The sequence below is a fragment of the Dendropsophus ebraccatus genome, chromosome 2 (genome assembly GCF_027789765.1).
Source record: "Dendropsophus ebraccatus isolate aDenEbr1 chromosome 2, aDenEbr1.pat, whole genome shotgun sequence".
Classification (NCBI taxonomy): Eukaryota; Metazoa; Chordata; class Amphibia; order Anura; family Hylidae; genus Dendropsophus; species Dendropsophus ebraccatus.
The window spans coordinates 52,053,503-52,074,711 of NC_091455.1; the positions used below are offsets into that span (position 1 = coordinate 52,053,503).

Below are 21,209 nucleotides of genomic sequence, written 5' to 3' on the forward strand. Positions count from 1 at the left end.
GATTCCGCTGAAAGAAGTGCCATGTCAATTCTTTCGGCGGAATGCGGAATCCGCCCGTGCATAGAATAGTATCTATGGCACAGGCGGAGATGCGCGCCGCCGAGTGCGGGTACAAGCGACGGAATACGCCGCGGGTCATACGCAGGATTTCCGTAGTTTGCACGCACCCTAACAGAGTGGTATAGGGACAGAGAGGAGAGGAATGGTAGAAATTACATGATTGACAGTCTGATTGACATTTTTTTTTAAATTGTGGTTTTCCGATTTTTGACACTTTTACACTTTAACAAATTTGCCCTTCTGTAATAGTCCTGGTACTGTAGCTACTTAAGTTTTGGCTGTTTCAATGAAATTCGTTAAGATTTGATTCTTGAATCTTAGGAAGTTTGACCAAAAATTTGCGAAGCTCATGAAACTAAAGGCCTATTCCACGAAACGATTATCGGCCGTATTCGGCCGATATCGGCCGCTACGGATGATAATCGTCCCGTGGAATAGAGTGCAACGATCAGCCGACATCGTTCATGTCGGCTGATCGTTGCAGTCGCTTGTTTTTCAACATGTTGAAAAACAAGCGACTGATATAGCAGCGATCTGCTGCCGTCGCTCAGTTGAATAGGAGCGTCGGCAGCAGACGCTGCTATATCCTATGGGCTGCCCGGACGATCAGCGATCACCCGGGCAGCCCCCCCGCAGCTCCCCGCCGCCCCCTCCCGCACTCACCCGCTGGCTGCAGCCGCGCTGAATAGCGGCGGCAGCGAGCGGGGAACGAAGAGCAAACGAGCGCTGAGAGTGCTCGTTTGCTCCTCTTAACGACCAGTGTAATAGGCCCATTAAATCCAGCTGCTTTGCTTATCTCTAGTGGCCACAACTTTCCGCAACAATAACAGAAGCTAGAGATGTTTCAATCATGATTTTTATGCCGGCTTCTTCACAAAATGGGGTGGACATTTTACAGTATGCATGCATATAATACTACGTGTAATGTTCTCTATGCTTAAAGTTATGTGGCATCTTTCAGATATAGATGAACACCTTGTAATACAGAAGTAATACATTATAGTGCTGGGAAAGGAGTGTCATACTGGCACAAAACACAGCATGAATACATGAAACCAGCAAACAAAGGTGGAGCTCTGGTTTACACAACGACTTTACCTCTGTGGAAGGAATACAATCCTAATTCTATGCTATAGTTTACTATGGTAGAACTCAAGTTACCAGCGGTGTAACCTGACAACGCTGTAACCATTCATTACAGCTGTATTGTCTTGGCAGCAGATAAATGCACTCCCTAAATGATCAATTATGTTGCAATGACTTTTGGCAGGCAGTAATAGATCTTACATTGCGGACCTCGACTTGGGTTTGCGATGACCCGGCTCTGCCCCAGGGCACCCACAATCACATAATTTTTCACACATTTGCCTCTTACAGTATTTTGTACAAAGTATCCATTGAGCGGCATGCTGAATGCGTGGTGCTGTTGTATTTGTCTTCTTACTCTGGGTCACTTCCCATACACCACTTTTTTGGGGGAAAATGCCATTGTAGTTTTTTGCCTGTTTCACACACGTTTATTGGAGTATGTCTGCAATACCGATCTGAAACACAAATATATTATGGTGGTCATTATTAGCATTTTTTTTTTTACTCAAAAGACATTGTGGGAACATAGCCAAAATACGAAAATATCCATTTTTAATTCCTTTCCATAGACTTCAATAAGTGTTTTCTATCAGCAAAAAGAAAAAGAAAAAAAAAGTAGCACATTCTGTGTTAATTAAAATCCATGCATATTTTATACACCCATGTGAGTAGCCCTATAGAGTAACATTGAGGCTATGTTCACACACAGTAAATAAATATGGCCGTATTTTTAATGTAATAATGTGCTCTATTGAAGTATATGGGGAACTCACCATCAGTGCTCAAGAAGAACAGAAAATCGTCCGTTACTGAGTTCACACAAATTATTAGCATAGTAGGTTTTCAGCGTTTTGACACACTCCTGGTTTTGGTTGAAAAAATAGTGTCCAAAATACTGAACATGCTCATTGTTTTCGAATTGTTTCGAAATAGCGGCCGCACAAGAATGGCAGAGGAGACAATGTAAAGTGCGGCTCCGGACGCACTTTAGATTGTCGGCTATGGTGAATTACAAGGCAGGCACACCGAAATGTGCCCACATTCCAAATCAAAAGAAATTAAGTTAATCCTGTATCATACTGCAGTACCGGCCGGTATGAAGTTCAACTGTGATACCGCGGTGTCACAGATCGGCCTTTGTCATACATAATATGAACCCGGCCTAACTGTATTACATTCTGCAAACTACAGAACTAATTTTTTCAAGCCAGAGTTCAAGTAAAACGAGGGTACTATTACACGGCCTGATGGGGGCCCGATAATAACTGTAAACGAGCACCAGTCTTCTAGATTGGCGCTCGTTTACCAGGCCTATTACACAGCCTGATAATGGTTTAACAAGGGCTGCATGGACGTTGCAACCCTTGCTTAAACTGCATAGATTTCCTATCCATGGTCCAGGGCTCCTCTTGTGGTCCGCTTCTCCCTGGGTCCCGTGCACTGCAGCTTCAGAGCAGCCTGTCTTAGCTGACAGGCCGCTCAGCCGATCACTGGCCGCGGCGGTCCCTTATACTTTTCTTGACTGCTGCATTAACTCCTGGATTTAGCTGATAAGATAAGGAAAGATTAAAAAACAGTCTGCTAATGGTTTTAGAAAGAAATAGGGCCTCTTTTTCCCAATCCCAGACAACAGGATAGCTGGACGGGTGGGTCTCATCTCTGGATCATATCACAAAACTGTATAAATAGCACATCCACAAAAAAATCTTATATATAGGGTGGAGAGTTCAAGTAGCAGACACCAGAGGATCAGTACTGTTTATGGCAGCATGAATCCTATCAATCCACACAAGCTGTCCGTTGTTATTTCATATAGAAAGGTCACACTAACAATTGTTTTTATGTTTTAGCTATTGAAGAACTACCACAAGTGGAGGAAGGAGTGCCCAGAGATCAGTGCTGACCTACGCCCATCCCCTCTCCTAAAGCTGTATGCTGCTGGCTACCATGGTGTACTGCGCTCTAGAGATGCCTATGGCAGCAAAGTTCTTATTTATAGAATTGGTAAATATATATTATATAGACTGTAAAGTTTATTGCCACTGGTACTGATGCATGTAGCATTAGGCTATGTTCACACAACCGTCAAAATGACTGCTGTTAATATATAAAAAGGTCATTTTGATACAAATAATGGCTGTCATTAAAAATTACATCTATTAAATGATGACCATCCAATAAAAATGGGCGTCATTTTGAGATTTTCACAGCCCTAGTAAAGAAAAAAAAAAAAAAAAAAATATATATATATATATATATATATATATATATATATATGTAAAAATCCCACATCAGATTAACCCTTACCAACAAATCTAAATTAAGAAAAAGACAAAATGCCACATGCTTTGTTCTCCTGTTAGCTTGAGCCTATTTATTTGTACTGCAATATACATCGATACAAATTATTGGTCTATTTTAGGGTTATTATGTCTGGCTGTGTACGGGGTCAATTATTGCAATTATGGGTTTTTATTTTGCACTTTTTCAGATGCATTGTAGCTGGTGTTATAAAGGAACATTGTATGGTAGGGGAACGTTCTCCAATTTTCAGCTGCCATGTCTTGGTCCAGTTTAAAACAACTCTGTACCCACAATCTGAACCCCCCCCCCCCCAAACCGCTTGTACGTTCAGATAGCTGCTTTTAATCCAAGATCTGTCCTGGGGTCCGTACGGCAAATGATGCAGTTGTTGTCCTAAAAACAACTTTTAAACTCGCAGCCCTGTATCAGATTAGCATGTATCTGTGCCCTAGGCCTGCACCGCCTCCCCATCCCTCCTCCCCACCCTCTTCACCATTAGGAATGCCCCAGGCAGGATTTCTCCTAATCATCACTTCTCTGAACACTGCACATGTGCTGCATAGTTAAGGCTCATGTGCACTGTGCAGACAAGTGGTGATTAGGAGAAATTCTGCCTGGGGCATTCCTAATGATGAGGGGGGGGGGGGGCAGAGAGGCAGTGGAATCCTAGGGCATAGACACTCCAGGCCACACCAATTTGACACAGTCTTGCAAGTTTAAAAGTTTTTTTAGGACAATAACTGCATCACCTGCCGAACAGAGCCCAGCACAGATCTTGGGTTAAAAGCAGCTATCCAATGGTACAACTGGTTTGTGGGGGCAGATTGTGGGTACAGAGTGGCTTTAAGGCTGGATTCATACACCGTCAATACGATGGCAGTTTTTGTTGGACGGCCATCACTTAATGGCAAATAATGGCTGTTTTTTTACAAGAAGGGCCTTTATTTTATGGATAACGGCTATTGTTTTAAAATAGTGGTCCGTTTTTGCCATTAAATGACCGCCATCCGATAAAAAATTCCATCATTTTGATGGTATCTGAACATAGCCTAAAAGAGGCTCACATATTTTAAGGGATATTGTTCCCCATACTGTAGATTGTACAGAATATATATATGTATGTATAATATTATTACAAATGTTTCCATGTGTTCTAGAAAAATGGGACCCAAAGCAGTTTACGGCATATGAAGTCTTCCGAGTGAGCCTTATAACATCTGAGCTTATAGTGAAGGAAGCGGAGACTCAGAGGAACGGTATTAAGGCTATATTTGATCTGCAGGGGTGGAGATTAGTTCATGCATTTCAGATCAGCCCGTCCATTGCCAAAAGGATTGCTGCAGTCATGACAGTAGGTGAAGCTTTTTACGTTTCTCTACTTTAGCTAATAGGCCGGGTTTACATAAACCATTTGCTGATTTTCCCATATAGGGTTTGAAACCGTCTGAATTGCCAATAGCAGCTAATCACTAATAAAAAAGTATAAAGAATATTAACATAAAAAATACTGAAAGACAATAAAAGGAACAAAATGCCCAGCATGGCTTATCTGTATTACTATTAACATTGTAAATGTATAAGAACTTTTGTGTAATGTATCAAATCCGCCCAGTATAAATGCATCTCAAGAAATGTGAAGAGAAGCTGCATGTAGATTATACTGTACAGATTTCCATGCTGGATACGTTTATAAGAAACCCCACCTAGTGGCTGCTGCAGGTACATAAAATGTAGTTGTCTTAAAGGGGCTGGCCAGCTATTAAATATTAAATGACATTGTTAAGAATAAAACACTTGGAATCAGTGCTGGAATAGGAGAACCATATAAAAAAGTAATCAGGGTGGCAGAGAGCTACTTATAAATAGTAAGTTTATTCAGATCTTATATGAAGGGTGTGTGTGTGTGTAAATCCTTGTTTTATATATATATATATATATATATATATATATATATATATATATATATATATTAATAACATTTTATGATTTTATCTCTTTGTTCTTTCAGGACTCTTTCCCACTTAAAGTCCGAGGAATACATCTTATAAATGAGCCTCTCTTCTTTTATCCTGTATATTCATTGATCAAGCCATTTCTTCCAGAAAAGATCAAGGAAAGGGTGAGTATGATATGATGGGGCTGTGATGCAGGGCCGTATTACCAGCTTCTGCTGCCCTAGGCACCAAACCTGAAGACGCCCCCATCTTGGGGAGTGTGGTTTCGGCCACATGCTTTTTTTCTACATGTAGAAACATTGTCTGAATCGTGTTTTTCCTGGTTTTTAACTGCTTAACCCCTTCGGGACCAGGCAATGACATGCTGAATTTTTGCATAAAGTATACTGCGAAACCAGAAAAAAATTCAAAGTGTGGTGAAATTGAAAAAAAAAAAAGCATTTCTTTTATTTGGGGGGACTGTGTTTTTACACCATTCGCCCTGGGGTAAAACTGACTTGTTATGCATGTTCCTCAAGTTGTTACGATTACAACGATATATAACATGTATAACTTTTCTTGTATCTGATGGCCTGTAAAAAATTCAAACCATTGTTAACAAATATACGTTCCTTAAAACCGCTCCATTCCCAGGTTTATAGCGCTTTTATCCTTTGGTCTATGGGTCTGTGTGAGGTGACATTTTTTGCGCCATGATGTTTACTTTCTATCGGTACCTTGATTGCGCATATATATGACTTTTTGATCGCTTTTTATTACGTTTTTTATGGATTTGATGCGACAAAAAATGCGCAATTTTGCACTTTGGGATTTTTTTGCGCTGACGCCGTTTACCGTGCGAGATCAGGAATGTGATTAATTAATAGTTTGGGCGATTACACATGCGGCGATAGCAAACATGTTTATTTATTTATTTATTTACTTTTATTTAAAACCTGGGAAAAGGGGGTGATTCAGACTTTTATTAGGGGAGGGGGCTTTTTACTATTAACAACACTTTTTTTTTTTTTTTTTACACATATACTAGAAGCCCCCCTGGGGGACTTCTAGTATATACACTTTGATCTCTCATTGAGATCTTTGCTGTATGGTTATACAGCAAAGATCAATGAGATCAGCACTCGTTTGCTTTCGGCTGCTGCAGCCGAAAACAAACGAGTGCCGAGTCGGGGACGGCGCCATCTTGGAGCGGTCCCCGGCCGGCTTCAGTAACGGAGATCGCTCCTCCGGGACAACGTCCCGGAGGAGCGATCTCACCCACTAGACACCAGGGAAATGCTGCATCCGGTAATCGGATGCAGCTGTCATGTTTGACAGCTGCATCTGATTACTGTATTAGCGGGCACGGCGATCGGACCATGCCCGCTAATACCCGCGGTTCCGCACATGCGCGAGGACGTACAGTTACGTCCTCGTGCGGGAAAGGGTTAAAACATAAATTTCCACATAGAATCAATGATTAGAGCAGTCTGCATATTGCCTGAAGGAAATAGGTAGGTAATAGCTCCAGGCGTCACAGCCACACCAGACCTGACCGTACCTCACCCCCTACCCCCCTCAAAAAGACACCAGATTTACTGTCAAGTCTGACCAGGAGGTGGGAGACTAAAAAAATAAAAACAAAAAAAAATTGTGTTTTTTTTCCCCCCCCCTGCTCCCTGGTGCTGCCCTAGGCACCGGCAGTGATAAATACGGCCCTGCTGTGATCAGGGCCGCCGATAGGGCAGTACAAGTGGTACTGCCGTATGGGGCCCGGACCCTAAGAGACACGGGGGGGGGGGGGCCCGGCGGGCCCGCCGGCCGCCGCCCCCCGACCGCTATGCTAGGGGGGCCCGCACGGCCCCCCTTGCCACCTGTTTCTGAGCATCCTGAGAAGCTGCGGCCGCGCAGCTTCTCCGGATGCATTGATCGCTTTGATGTTCCGCCCGCACATTGAGCGGGCGGAACATTGAAGCGATCAGAATACAGGAGAAGGACCTGTCAGCGTCCTCCTCCTGTATTCTCTCCCATAGGCTGCCGGCACTTCATACCAGCAGCCTATGGGAGGCCGGGACGTGACCTCTCCGGCAGGCGTGATCATGTGACGTCATCACGCCTGCCGGAAGTCCCGTCCCTGCGGCTCGCAAGATGGAGCCCGAAGAGGAGGAGGAGAGCTGCTGCCTGCACAGCGCGGATTAGGTGAGTAGGATGTTTGTTTTTTTAGGGGCACCTCTGGGGGCATTATTAGTGTATGGGGGGCACCTCTGGGGGCAGTATTAGTGTATGGGGGCACCTCTGGGGGCAGTATTAGTATATGGGGGCACCTCTGGGGGCATTATTAGTTCATGGGGGCATCTCTGGGGGCATTATTAGTGCATGGGGGTACCTCTGGGGGCATTATTAGTTCATGGGGGCACCTCTAGGGGCATTATTAGCTCATGGGGGCACCTCTGGGGGCATTATTAGCTCATGGGGGTACCTCTAGGGGCATTATTAGCTCATGGGGGCACAGCAGGGGATCCTACATACAGGGGGCATCCCACACAGCGCAGTTACTATGGGAGCCTACAGGGGGGAGAAAGGAAAGGAAGTTGCTAGAAATGTGCGGAGCCTAAATTGTTTGTCTCGCAGGTTCTAAGGGGATGAAACGTATCTGGAAGGAATCATCCTGGAGGTCTGGGCCGGATGGAGAGGAAAAGGGAAAGTGACGCCTCAGATCAAAGAAGACGTCACCTGTGAGTCCCTGTATGACACTTTTCTTATTTTGTAGAACATCATTTAGTAGGGGCGCCCCGAGGTGACAGCTACTACATTATCTGTACTCAGAGATATCACTGTGTTATCTGTTGTGTTACATAGGACTGCAGGTGACTACTACATTATCTGTACTCAGAGATATCGCTGTGTTATCTGTGGTGTTACATAGGACTGCAGGTGACAGCTACTACATTATCTGTACTCAGAGATATCACTGTGTTATCTGTGGTGTTACATAGGACTGCAGGTGACATCTACATTATCTGTACTCAGAGGGATATCACTGTGTTATCTGTGCTGTTACATAGGACTGCAGGTGACATCTACTACATGATCTATACTCTGAGATATCACTGTGTTATCTGTGCTGTTACATAGGACTGCAGGTGACATCTACTACATGATCTATACTCTGAGATATCACTGTGTTATCTGTGCTGTTACATAGGACTGCAGGTGAAATCTACTACATTATCTGTACTCAGAGATACCACTGTGTTATGTGGTGTTACATAGGACTGCAGGTGATATCAGGTGATTTCTCCAGGTTGCAGAAGTTCAAACTTCATCGTGCCCTGGTGTGCTGGTGTCTGTATGTCTGTATACATGTGTGCTGGTGTCTGTATACATGTGTGCTGGTGTCTGTATACATGTGTGCTGGTGTCTGTGTGTAAGATCAATTCTAGAGAACTGGCTCATATATCCCATTTTCCCCAGTGGCTTAAAATGTAACCTCTGTTATACAGTTATAAAATTGTAGAACCTAAATGTGAACAAGGTGCAATTCAAATAGACACTTACTTGTATAGCTGCCTCTTGTGCTCTGTATGCAGTGCATTATACTCACCCCTGCAACGTACAATTTATAGCGTGTCTACAAGCCCAGCGCTCATTATGATGGAGACTAAAACTTATACAAAAGTGGGGTAGGGGTTCCCCTGTATTCAGAATGCTGTTGAGTGCTCGGCAATGCCCCGTCTGGGATTATTGAATTTCGAGGGTCTATGCAGAGCAGGATAAAGGCACCTCTGCTGCACAAACAGGATCTCCTAGAAAGCGTTCTCACCGCCATGTATTCGCTATCACTGGCTTGGGTGAGCTAAACTAGTCTGCCTGGGGGGGGGATGATTTGTATATGCTCACTAACATGGAACAGCCTCATTATATTAGCCTTATCAACATATTCTATGTTAGTGAGCATACCGGGGGGGGGGGGGGGGGGGGGGGGGGATATTGGTGAACATATACAAATCAAACAGCCCCCCAGACCCTCGAAATTCAATAACCCCAAACGGGGCATTGCCTAGTACTCACCAGCATTCTGAATACAGGGGAACCCCTACCCCACTCTTGTATAAGTTTTAGTCTCCATCATAATGAGCCCCGCTGGGCTTGTAGACACGCTATAAATTGTACGTTGCAGGGGTGAGTATAATGCACTGCATACAGAGCACAAGAGGCAGCTATACAAGTAAGTGTCTGTTTGAATTGCACCTTGTTCACATTTAGTTTCTACAATTTTATAACTGTATAACAGAGGTTACATTTTAAGCCACTGGGGAAAATGGGGAATATGAGCCAGTTCTCTAGAATTGATCTGAACCAAATTATACCTCCCAGCAAGGCGTGGGGCCAACACACTATTTTTTTTTTTTTATTAATGTGGGGGGCCCAGACACTTTGGTTGTATGGGGCCCCGAAATTCCTGATGGCGGCCCTGGCTGTGATGGATGCTTTATGGCTGTTACAGGTTATAAGGGCACAGAAGCTCTCACTGTTATGGGAGCTTATGGGTTTACATAGGTTATGATGGCACTGTTGCTGTTATCATGGCATAGCTGCTGTAATGTCACAGGGCACTGCTGCTGGCACTGTTATAGGTGCTGTAATGTCACAGGGCACTGCTGCTGGCACTGTTATAGCTGCTGTAATGTAACAGGGCTCTGCTGCTGGCACTGTTATAGCTGCTGTAATGTAACAGGGCTCTGCTGCTGGCACTGTTATAGGTGCTGTAATGTAACAGGGCTCTGCTGCTGGCACTGTTATAGGTGCTGTAATGTAACAGGGCACTGCTGCTGGCACTGTTATAGGTGCTGTAATGTAACAGGGCTCTGCTGCTGGCACTGTTATAGGTGCTGTAATGTAACAGGGCTCTGCTGCTGGCACTGTTATAGGTGCTGTAATGTAACAGGGCACTGCTGCTGGCACTGTTATAGGTGCTGTAATGTAACAGGGCTCTGCTGCTGGCACTGTTATAGGTGCTGTAATGTAACGGGGCACTGCTGCTGGCACTGTTATAGGTGCTGTAATGTAACGGGGCTCTGCTGCTGGCACTGTTATAGGTGCTGTAATGTAACGGGGCTCTGCTGCTGGCACTGTTATAGGTGCTGTAATGTAATGGGGCACTGCTGCTGGCACTGTTATAGCTGCTGTAATGTAACGGGGCACTGTTATAGGTGCTGTAATGTAACGGGGCACTGCTGCTGGCACTGTTATAGGTGCTGTAATGTAACGGGGCTCTGCTGCTGGCACTGTTATAGGTGCTGTAATGTAATGGGGCACTGCTGCTGGCACTGTTATAGCTGCTGTAATGTAACGGGGCACTGTTATAGGGGCTGTAATGTAACGGGGCTCTGCTGCTGGCACTGTTATAGGTGCTGAAATGTCGCGGCACTGCTGCTGGCACTGTTATAGGTGCTGTAATGTTACGGGGCTCTGCGGCTGGCACTGTTATAGGTGTTGTAATGTAACGTCTCTTTGCTGCTGGCACTGTTATGGGTGCTGTAATGTAACGGGGCACTGCTGCTGGCACTTTTATAGGTGCTGTAATGTAACGGGGCACTGTTATAGGTGCTGTAATTTAACAGGGCACTGCTGCTGGCACTGTTATAGGTGCTGTAATGTAACGGGGCTCTGCTGCTGGCACTGTTATAGGTGTTGTAATGTAACAGGGCACTGCTGCTGGCACTGTTATAGGTGCTGTAATGTAACGGGTCTCTGCTGCTGGCACTGTTATAGCTGCTGTAATGTAACGGGGCACTGGTATAGCTGCTGTAATGTCACAGGGCACTGCTGCTGGCACTGTTATAGGTGCTGTAATGTAACGGGGCTCTGCTGCTGGCACTGTTATAGGTGCTGTAATGTAACGGGGCACTGCTGCTGGCAGTGTTATAGGTGCTGTAATGTAACGGGGCTCTGCTGCTGGCACTGTTATAGCTGCTGTAATGTCACAGGGCACTGCTGCTGGCACTGTTATAGGTGCTGTAATGTAACAGGGCACTGCTGCTGGCACTGTTATAGGTGCTGTAATGTAACAGGGCACTGCTGCTGGCACTGTTATAGGTGCTGTAATGTAACGGGGCACTGCTGCTGGCACTGTTATAGGTGCTGTAATGTAATGGGGCACTGCTGCTGGCACTGTTATAGCTGCTGTAATGTAACGGGGCACTGTTATAGGTGCTGTAATGTCACAGGGCACTGCTGCTGGCACTGTTATAGGTGCTGTAATGTAATGGGGCACTGCTGCTGGCACTGTTATAGGTGCTGTAATGTAATGGGGCACTGCTGCTGGCACTGTTATAGGTGCTGTAATGTAATGGGGCACTGCTGCTGGCACTGTTGTAGGTGCTGTAATGTAATGGGGCACTGCTGCTGGCACTGTTATAGGTGCTGTAATGTAATGGGGCTCTGCTGCTGGCACTGTTGTAGGTGCTGTAATGTAATGGGGCACTGCTGCTGGCACAGTTATATGTTGGCACTTCAGTTGTCACTTATATAGGACACTAGGGTTTGCAGTATTCTGAACATTTGGTGGCTGTCACAGGTTATATTTTTAACATGTTATTGTGGCACTCTGCTGTAAAAGCTCAATGGGTGTCACATGTTATAAGGGTGCAGTAACTACAGTAATACTGATGAGGAACACTGTACTGAGAAATACATAAAGAATTCTTCTGTACGGGTCCCGTGAGATTTGCCATGAACCCTTTCCTCCACAAGGCCTAGATCTGGCCGTCTCTCTCGCTCATCTATCAGACAGAAATAGAAAAGATTAGAAGGAAATTATCTCCTGTTTTCTCTGCTGGATTTCTACAAGGCTGTGGGTTTAAGAAGCATTATGGAAAATCCTACAGACTGAAAAATCTGTGTGTTTTTTTTTTTTGTGTGTATTCTTAGGATTTATTTTGTTTACAGTCTTGAGCTATATTGCTACATTGTCTTTTTGGGTGAAATAACAGCCGCTATTTTATAATGGCGGCCGTAAATAGTGATCATGAGCGTTATTAACGGCCATCATTATAAAAAGAGGGCATTTTTTCACCTAAATAAAAACGTTGTGTGAACATAGCCTTGGGATGAGCTTTACTTTTAACTGTATGCAAGTCCTCCAGACATGGATACAGCTAAAGCTTATTGTAAAGCAGTGAGCCATTGGCTGTCTTGCCTGCCATTAACACTTGTAGGGCAAAGGCTAGTATGGGCCTATGGCCTCCGAGACACAGGAAACATGCTTAGGACGTCAATGGTCTGACCAAGGAGGAGTGATGATGTAACTACATTGTGCCACCTGTGTGGGGTTGCTGATGTCCTCAGTATACCACGTGTCTCATAGACTGCCTAAACTAGCCTGCGACCTATGAGACAGCACCTAAAGCCCCTATTACACAGGGTGATTAGAAGGAGCAAGCAAGCGCCAACCTGTCAGGTCAGCGCTCGCTTGCTTCTCATTCCCCGCTCACTGCAGGTGCTATTACACGTGTCGGCAGCGAGCGGGTAAGAGCTGGGGGGGCTCGGGGAGCTGCCCGGGTGATTGCTAGATCGTCTAGGCAGCCCATAGAAGATAGCGGCAGTCTGCTGCCACCGCTCCTATTACATGTTACATGTTGTGGTAGAACGATATGGATTTTTCTGGCTAACAAGGTACTATACTATGTTTTTGTCTGTTACATGAAAGACAACAATCAGCCAATATTGTGCATGTTGGTTGATCATTGTCTTCTTTGATTGATATTGTGCATGTTGGTTGATCATTGTCTTCTTTGATTAATATTGTGCATGTTGGTTGATCATTGCAATTAACGCCATAATGGTTGGTATCAGCCGAATACGGACGATAATCGTTTCATGTAATAGGGCCTTTAGAAGGAGCAAATAAGCGCTGTCCTGTTAGGTCAGCGCTTATGCTGCGTTTACACGGAACGATTACCGTTCAAATTTTCGCAATAACGATCGCATTTGAGCGATAATTGTTCCGTGTACACGCAGCAAATGATCAAGCGATGAGCGAAAAATCGTTTATTTTGATCTTTCAACATGTTCTCAAATCGTCATTCATTGTTCTCTAAAAATTTGCAGATCGTTTCGTGTAAACAGTCTTTCAAAGATTCACCCTATGTAAAAGATGGACTTAAGCGATCTTAAAAACGATCACATTAACTATCTTTCTTACGAATTTTCTAACTATTTATTCGTCTAAACGCTGATCATTATAAAAACCAAATCGTTGCTTCAAATTCGTTAAACGATTGATTGGGTGAAATTATCGCTCCGTGTAAACCCAGCATTACTTGCTCCTCGTTCCCCGCTCGCTGCCAGCGTTATTACACATGTCGTTAGCGAGCTATAGAAGATAGTGTAGGTCCGCTGCCGCCGCTCCTACTGCACGGGGCGTCAGCAGCGTATCGCTGCTTTCCTCATCATTGTTGTTTCAACATGTTTAAAAACAAAGATCAGCTGACACTGTGCATGTCAGCTGATCATTGTCTTCTGTTAAGGTGCATTTACACAGAAAGATTATCTGTCAGATTATCTGCCAAAGATTTGAAGCCAAAGCCAGGAATGGATTTGAAAAGAGGAGAAATCTCAGCTTTCCTTTATGACCTGATCTGTGTTTATAGTCTGTTTCTGGCTTTGGCTTCAAATCTTTGGCAGATAATCTGACAGATAATCTTTCTGTGTAAATGGACCCTTACACCAAGCGATTATCGGCCACAACAGTTGGTATCGGCCAAATACAGCTGATAATGGCTTTGTGTAATAGGGCCTTAAGGGGGCTTATTTCTTAAGAGTCAGTAGAAAAATCTCATGTCAACATTATCATTATGTATCACTGTATCCCTTTCTACTTTCTTTCAGATTCATTTGCATGGTAGCAACTACATACCAACTCTTCACCAGCACTTTGCAGAGAATATCTTACCTCCAGAGTATGGGGGGACGGGACCATCAATGAACGACCTGTGCAAAGAGTGGACTGACCACATCATGAACTTTGAAGACTACCTGATCAGTATATCTGAGAATGGCATAGTCTCTGCCTCTTCCTCGTAAATGATATACTTGAACTGGACACAAAGTCTATTTGGGTACATATTTAGAGGAAGCTGTGGAATCACATTCTCAGGTGTATTACTGTAAGAGGAGGAATAGTACATTCATATTGGTGGATTTATGTTCCTAAAGCTGAGGAGGACATATCTGTGACACGGTGCTATATATAACTTATCATTCCATTGTGTCTTGAGAAACAAGTTGGAAACTAATTATTAGAAGTTATCAGTTCACTATGTGAAATCGTTGTAAAATAATTTATATTGTATGTATTTTATCTAGGTTTCTTTTTAGTTAAATGAGTATTTCAGTGAATAAAATAAAATACCTTCGGATAGCTGCTTTTACTCCAAGGACTGTTCTGGGGTCTGTTCGGTAGGTGATGCAGTTATTGTCCTAAAAAATACTTTTAAACTGGCAGTGGCCTAGATTGTGTATGCATTAGGCTGGCACACCCTCGCTGTCCCTCCTCCCCACCCTCCTCATCATTAGGAATGCTCCAGGCAGATTGTCTCCTATTCCCCACCTGTGTCAGCACGGCACATGGGCTGGATCGTTAAGGCACCTGTGCAATGTTCACATAGGAGAAAATGTTCTAGGGGTATTCCTAATGATGAAGAGGGCGGGGAGAAGGGACGGAGGGGTGGTGCAAAGTTAGGGCACAGATACTGTAGGCCACGGTCGTTTGACACAGGTTTAAAAGTTGTTTTTTAGGACAATAACTGCATCACCTGCCGAACAGAGCCTAGGACAGATCTTAGATTAAAAGCAGCTATCTGAAGGTACAAGTGGTTTGGGGGGACAGATTGTGGGTACAGAGTCACTTTAACGAGTTATATATTTTCGTAATATAACTTTATTAGAGAAAATGTCATTTGTAAGTTTTTACATTGAGCAGCAGCAATAAGGAGTGATCCTTCCCCTCTGCTGCTGCCAGCAGTGTCTGTGTTGGGTACTGCAGGATTGCTCAGGCCCTTGTTCTGGCACAGTTAAATGCATACAGTGATAGCAATATTCATGCTATAATGTCTAGTTTAATGTATCTTAGCATTAGAATTGACATTACAAATGGAAAAAGCTGTCTGTGTCAAAAGCGCTGCAGCTGCAACACAGTGTGGCAGAGTAAACCGTGATTGAAGAATATCCCTGCTATCTCTGGTGTATTGTGCCGCCCCAACAGCGCTAGTGACACTGGCAGTTTACAAAGATTTAATCTCTATTAGAATGCTAATATTACAATATTATATTATATTACATTACATCATATCATATCAGGGAGGCTCAGTTTCACTAACACTGCATGCTGCAGTGCTAGCAGTGCGGAACTATGCTGGGACCAGGGCTTGAGCAGCCCTGCAGTTCCCAACAGTCATTAGTGGCAGCAAAAAGGCCATGTCACCCTTTACAGCTGCAATTTCAATGTGAAAATGAAAAAAAAAATTGAAAAAATTACATTAGCTTTAAAAAGTTATATTACAAAATTATGTGACTTTTAGAGATGAGTGAACCTTGCTTGGGTTCATTTGAATCCCAACGCTCTTCATTTCTTTACCATTGGATGCAGCTGGATACAGCCTTACAGCTGCATCCAACTTCTTCAGCCACCAGTAATCAAATGCTGCACGCTAGGGTTCAGGCTAACTACAGTGTGCTCGAGGTTCTCTCATCTATTATAACTAGAAGCAATGAAACACTGACTTAAAGATACACCTCTTTGCCTAAGTGGTGTGAGAGCTATTTTGCATATCTTTTCTTCCCAGAATTTCCAGTGGAGCAGGTATGGCCGTTAATTCCACAGGCCGACTGTGAGGAGTAACAGCGCTCGTTTGCTCCTCATTCCCCGCTTGCTGCCACCGCTACTCCACGTGGCTGCAGTGAGCGGGTGAGTGCGGGAGGCGCCGCAGGGAGCTGTTGGGGGGCTGCCTGGGTGATCGCTAGATCGTCTGGGCAGCCCATAGAGGATAGTGGCGGCCTGCTGCCGCCACTCCTATTCCATGGAGCAACGGCAGCAGATCGCTGCTATCACAGTCACTTGTTTTTCAACATAGTTAAAAGACAAATGACGCAACGATCAGCCAATATGAACGATGTTGGCTGATCATTGCCTTCTATTCCACGGGATGATTATCGGCCGTAACGGCCGATATCGGCTGAATGCGGCCGGTAATCGTTCCGTGGAATAGGGCCTTTAGTCTCCACACGTTTTTTAAGGAGTACTAGTATCCCTTCGACCCACACCTTTATTAAAGAAAAATAAAATATTTTTTATTTGCCGGAATACCCCCTCAAAAGTGTTATTCATCCTGTTTTGTAATCTAAAATGAAAAAACAAATCTCCTCTATAGTATTGTACATGAGAAACTAATGGTGCGTTTACACGTAACGATTAACGAATTTGCGCGATAGCGATCAAATTCGAACGATAATCATACGTGTAAACGCAGCGACTGATCAAACAACGAACGAGAAATCGTTCATTTTGATCTTACAACATGTTATCAAATCGTCACTCGCAAAAAATTCGCAGATCGTTCCGTGTAAACAGTCGTTCGCCGATTTAACCAATGTGTGAGATAGGCTTAAGCGATCGCAAAACGAATTTTCCGTACGATTTACGGAAAAAAAACGTTACTCCAACATCGTTAATCGTACGATCGGGCCAATTATCGTTTCGTGTAAACGCAGCGTAAGAGGTAATAATCATCTCACATTAACAAAACTACTACAAATATTGTAGATCTTCCTATGAGGATGCAGACAGTATCATGCATCATAAATGTTAGTACCAGCCCATTATAGATCTCAGGGTGAATGGGGTTTAATGCACTTTGCCCTGTAAGGGTGCGTTCACACCTACCGCATCCGCAGCTTATTTTTCCGCGGAAATCCGCAGGTCTGGTAGTGCAGATTTCAACCTGCGAGAAATCCGCGTATGTGTGCGTTTTGCGGTTTTTCTGCAGCAAGTTTATCGCAACTGAAATGTCCGTTTAGAATGAGAGACATTTTAAACAGACATTTCAGTTGCGATAAACTTGCTGCGGAAAAACCGCAAAACGCACACATACGCGGATTTCTCGCAGGTTGAAATCTGCACTACCAGACCTGCGGATTTCCGCGGAAAAATAAGCTGCGGATGCGGTAGGTGTGAACGCACCCTAAAGGGGTTGTCTGGCCCCACAACATTTTTAATTATGGGCTTGGGCTGGTTTCAAAATAAAAAAATTAATTATACTCATCCACCCCAATCCCCTACCATTGCCCAGTCCTGGCTGTACAAAACTTCATGCTTTAATTTTGACATGCAGTAAATAACTTTTTGTTGTCAAAAGTCCTGTTATATAATTTCATACACATATTAGCCTCTGGGTAAGATGGGTCACATGTCCATAGCAAGGGCAAATCATGTTTGAAGGCCTCTAGGGAAAAATATAATAGGCCTTATACCCAGTAACAGTAGTATATAATATTTTGCAAACGTAAATGTAAGATTATATCCTGTCATCAGGAATTGCTAGAAGTGTATTGCATGACAAATCTAATCTAATCTAAATACCACTCTTTTTAGCGAGTTGCCAGAGTGTGGAGATTGAATCCTGCCACATGACTTAAAGGGGTAGTTCGAGGGGGGGGGCATTTTTTTCCTGAAATCGGGGAGTAGGTGGCTGAGGGAAACGACGTCCACTCACCTCGCTGGGTCCCACATCACGGCGCTCCGGTCCCCGGTTACCGGACGCTTCCTGGTGTCTGACGCGGGCCCGAGACGTGACGTCTCAGGTCCGCTCAGCCAGTCAGTGATGGAGGCGGGATCCGTTTCAAGTCCGCTCAGATCCCGCCTCTGTCACTGACTGGCTGAGGGCCTGCGTCTCGGACCTGCGTCAGACACCAGGAAGCGTCCGGGAACCGGGGACCGGAGCGCCGCGATGCGGGACCTGCTGCTGGAACCGAGGAGGTGAGTGGACGTCGTTTCCCTCAGCCAACTCCTCCCCGGTGTCAGGAAAAAAATGCCCCCCTGCCGGAGTACCCCTTTAAATGTTAGCTGCCCTTTGAATGTTTTCAATAATCTATGTATAAATGTTAGTGATTGATAAATGATACTTGTAAAACTAAAACCCAACACTTCACGTGCAATAATGAAAAAATATAGAGGGTCTCTGTAGAGGCTGCCATGATCCACTTTGTCCTATATGAAGTAGTTTTAACTCCACAGGATATCACTGTATCTAGAAATAGTATTTATTTGTACAGATAACGGGGTGGATCATGACCACACTACATTTTTATACAATAAAAAAACATATGCCACTTTATAATGGTATGCAGGATTATAAAAACATAGCAGCTATTTTCCAGAACAAGCACCACTCTTGTCCTCTGTGTGGTATTCCAACTTAGCTCCATTGAAGTGAAAGGAGTCTAGCTGTAATACCACACGCAGCCTGAGGACAGGTGTGGCGCTGTTTTTTTTGGAAGAAGGCAGCAATGTTTTCCTAACCCTGGATTACAAAAGCTATACAATAATATTGTATGGACAACAAAACAGGGTAGAGGGTTTTTATATACAGTGATTCCTTAAGTTACAATATTAATTGGTTCCAGGACGACCATTGTATATTGAAAATATTTTATCTTGAGACCAAAACTCTATGGTTAACTGGTAATTGGTTCTGAAGCCTCCAAAATGTCATCCCAAAATGATAAAAAATGGAGGATTTAAAGAAAATAAAGCAGAGCAAGTTCTTACAACAGTCAGAAGAAGCTACTGAAACCTGTAAATTACTTTCTATTTAGAAGACATAGGGGGAGATTTATCAAACATGGTGAAAAATTAGTTGCCCCTAGCAACCAATCAGATTCCACCTCTCATTTTCCAAAGAGTCTGTGAGGAATGACAGGTGGAATCTGATTGGTTGCTAGCAGCAACTGAGCCAGTTTCACTTTACACCATGTTTGATAAATCTCCCCCACAGTGTTTTCAGGGTCCTATACAGATCACACAGGGTCCCAGAAAAATAAAATGGAGCTGCCCTTACTTAGTGCCCAAGAGAGCAGCTCATCCTCAGAGCTGTACAGGACGTGTAGTATCACACTGTACTGTAGAGAATAACTACTAGACAAACAATCACTGCATGCACTTCACTAATACTGGAGTTTTACTAGTAAGAATCACTTTTATTGGTCGATCAGCTAGTTATTCACATGTGCCACAGATCCTCACCGTCTGTAGCACTGTATGTTGAGTTTGGTCTCAGGTTACGATGGTCCAATAAGTTTGGGGACCTCTGCTGAAAGGTTTACGCATACAAGTCTACCAGGAAAGCATAACATTTGCAGCCCATTGTTTACCAAATTGTCTGCTTGTATCCTTGTGCCTTAATTTTTTAAAGAAATACTGTATTTTTATATAACGGAGTAAAGGTTTTAATACTGTGACAATATTTCAAAGGGTTTCCCCACAGACAGTACCTATCACCTATACACAGGACAGGCAGTAAGTGTTTGATTGTTGAGGGTTTTGTAACTGGGACCCCGCACAGATTACGAGAATGGGCGTGCATGCTGCTGCTGTATACAACTATATGGGATTGATGTATATAGCCAAGTTCGACACTTTGTCAGAGTTGCAGTGCCCGATTGAAACTCATTCAACTGGGACCCTCTTTCTCATGATTGGTGGGCATGCATACAATGGTGCCTTCTGCAATCAAGCACTTAAAGGGGTTGGCCATGGGTTATAGTAAAATTATTTAGTGTACATTATTGGTAAATGTACTCACTGTACTTCCCTCTGTCCCTCATAGAGCTAAAATAATAATCCCTCCTCCAGGCTGTACTGCCCTGCTCTGTGGTGAGTCTGTCCATAAGATGGCCGACATGGAGGAGCATGTGACCATGCCCCGCCCCCCCAGTGTCCACCACTGAGCCTGTATAGTATATGCCTATGGAGGACACTGGGGGCGGAGCATGGCCACATGCTCCTCAATGTCCACCATCTTATGGACAGACACCACAGAGCAGGGCAGCACAGCCTGGAGGAGGGGAGTCTGATGTTAGCTCTATGAGCTGCTGTAAGTGCTGTGAGTACATTTATTTAAACTGTACATTGATCAGTTTTACTGTTTACTGGCCAACCCCTTTAATGTATCACCTGTCATGTAGATGGGTAGTAAGTGTTTGTGATAAAATCCCTTTAAAATGTTCTGGAACAAAATAGAAATAAGGCTCTGTACACATCTGCTGCAAGAAATGCATTTACCTGTCAAAGTGAAAACACCTCGGTAGAACCTGACAGATTCTATTATAAGTAAATTGGATCCTTCGGACACCACTGGTGTCTGCCACGTGACCTGATACAGCGCCGACGCTACTATTATACATTACACTTGTGAACAGAGCCTAAAATTTGCAGAATATAAGGGCTGATGTGGTTACCTTTTTTAAAGGATTTGTCTACCCTTGCTACCTTTTATTGTTGTTCAATAATTTCTGAAATAAAACATGAAGAAACTTTTCAACATGAAGAAACTTTTCAAATGATCTCCTTTTTTGTGTCTATAGTTTGCAGATCTATTCCTCTCCATGGTTACAGACTACACGTCATATGTAGTCTGATTCATCAGTCATATTTGCTTTCATTTGTTCCTTACAATTTAAAGTGTCACTGTCGTGAAATTTTTTATTTGCAGAAATCAATAGTCCAGGCGATTTTAAGAAACTTTGTAATTTAGTTTCACCCAG

At 43.8% G+C, this 21,209-nt stretch overlaps 1 protein-coding gene across 1 annotated transcript in view; it reads left to right on the forward strand.

Moving 5' to 3' along the window:
• The window catches only part of TTPA (alpha tocopherol transfer protein), a 30,189-nt gene extending 12,827 nt beyond the window's left edge, over window positions 1-17,362 (forward strand). Inside the window, exons 2-5 of the mRNA XM_069959998.1 lie at window positions 3,000-3,153; window positions 4,611-4,804; window positions 5,462-5,572; window positions 14,280-17,362. Coding sequence (XP_069816099.1) covers window positions 3,000-3,153; window positions 4,611-4,804; window positions 5,462-5,572; window positions 14,280-14,474 — 654 coding nt within the window. The 3' untranslated portion in view covers window positions 14,475-17,362. The remainder of the gene's footprint in view (window positions 1-2,999; window positions 3,154-4,610; window positions 4,805-5,461; window positions 5,573-14,279) is intronic.
• Window positions 17,363-21,209: the final 3,847 nt, after the last annotated feature.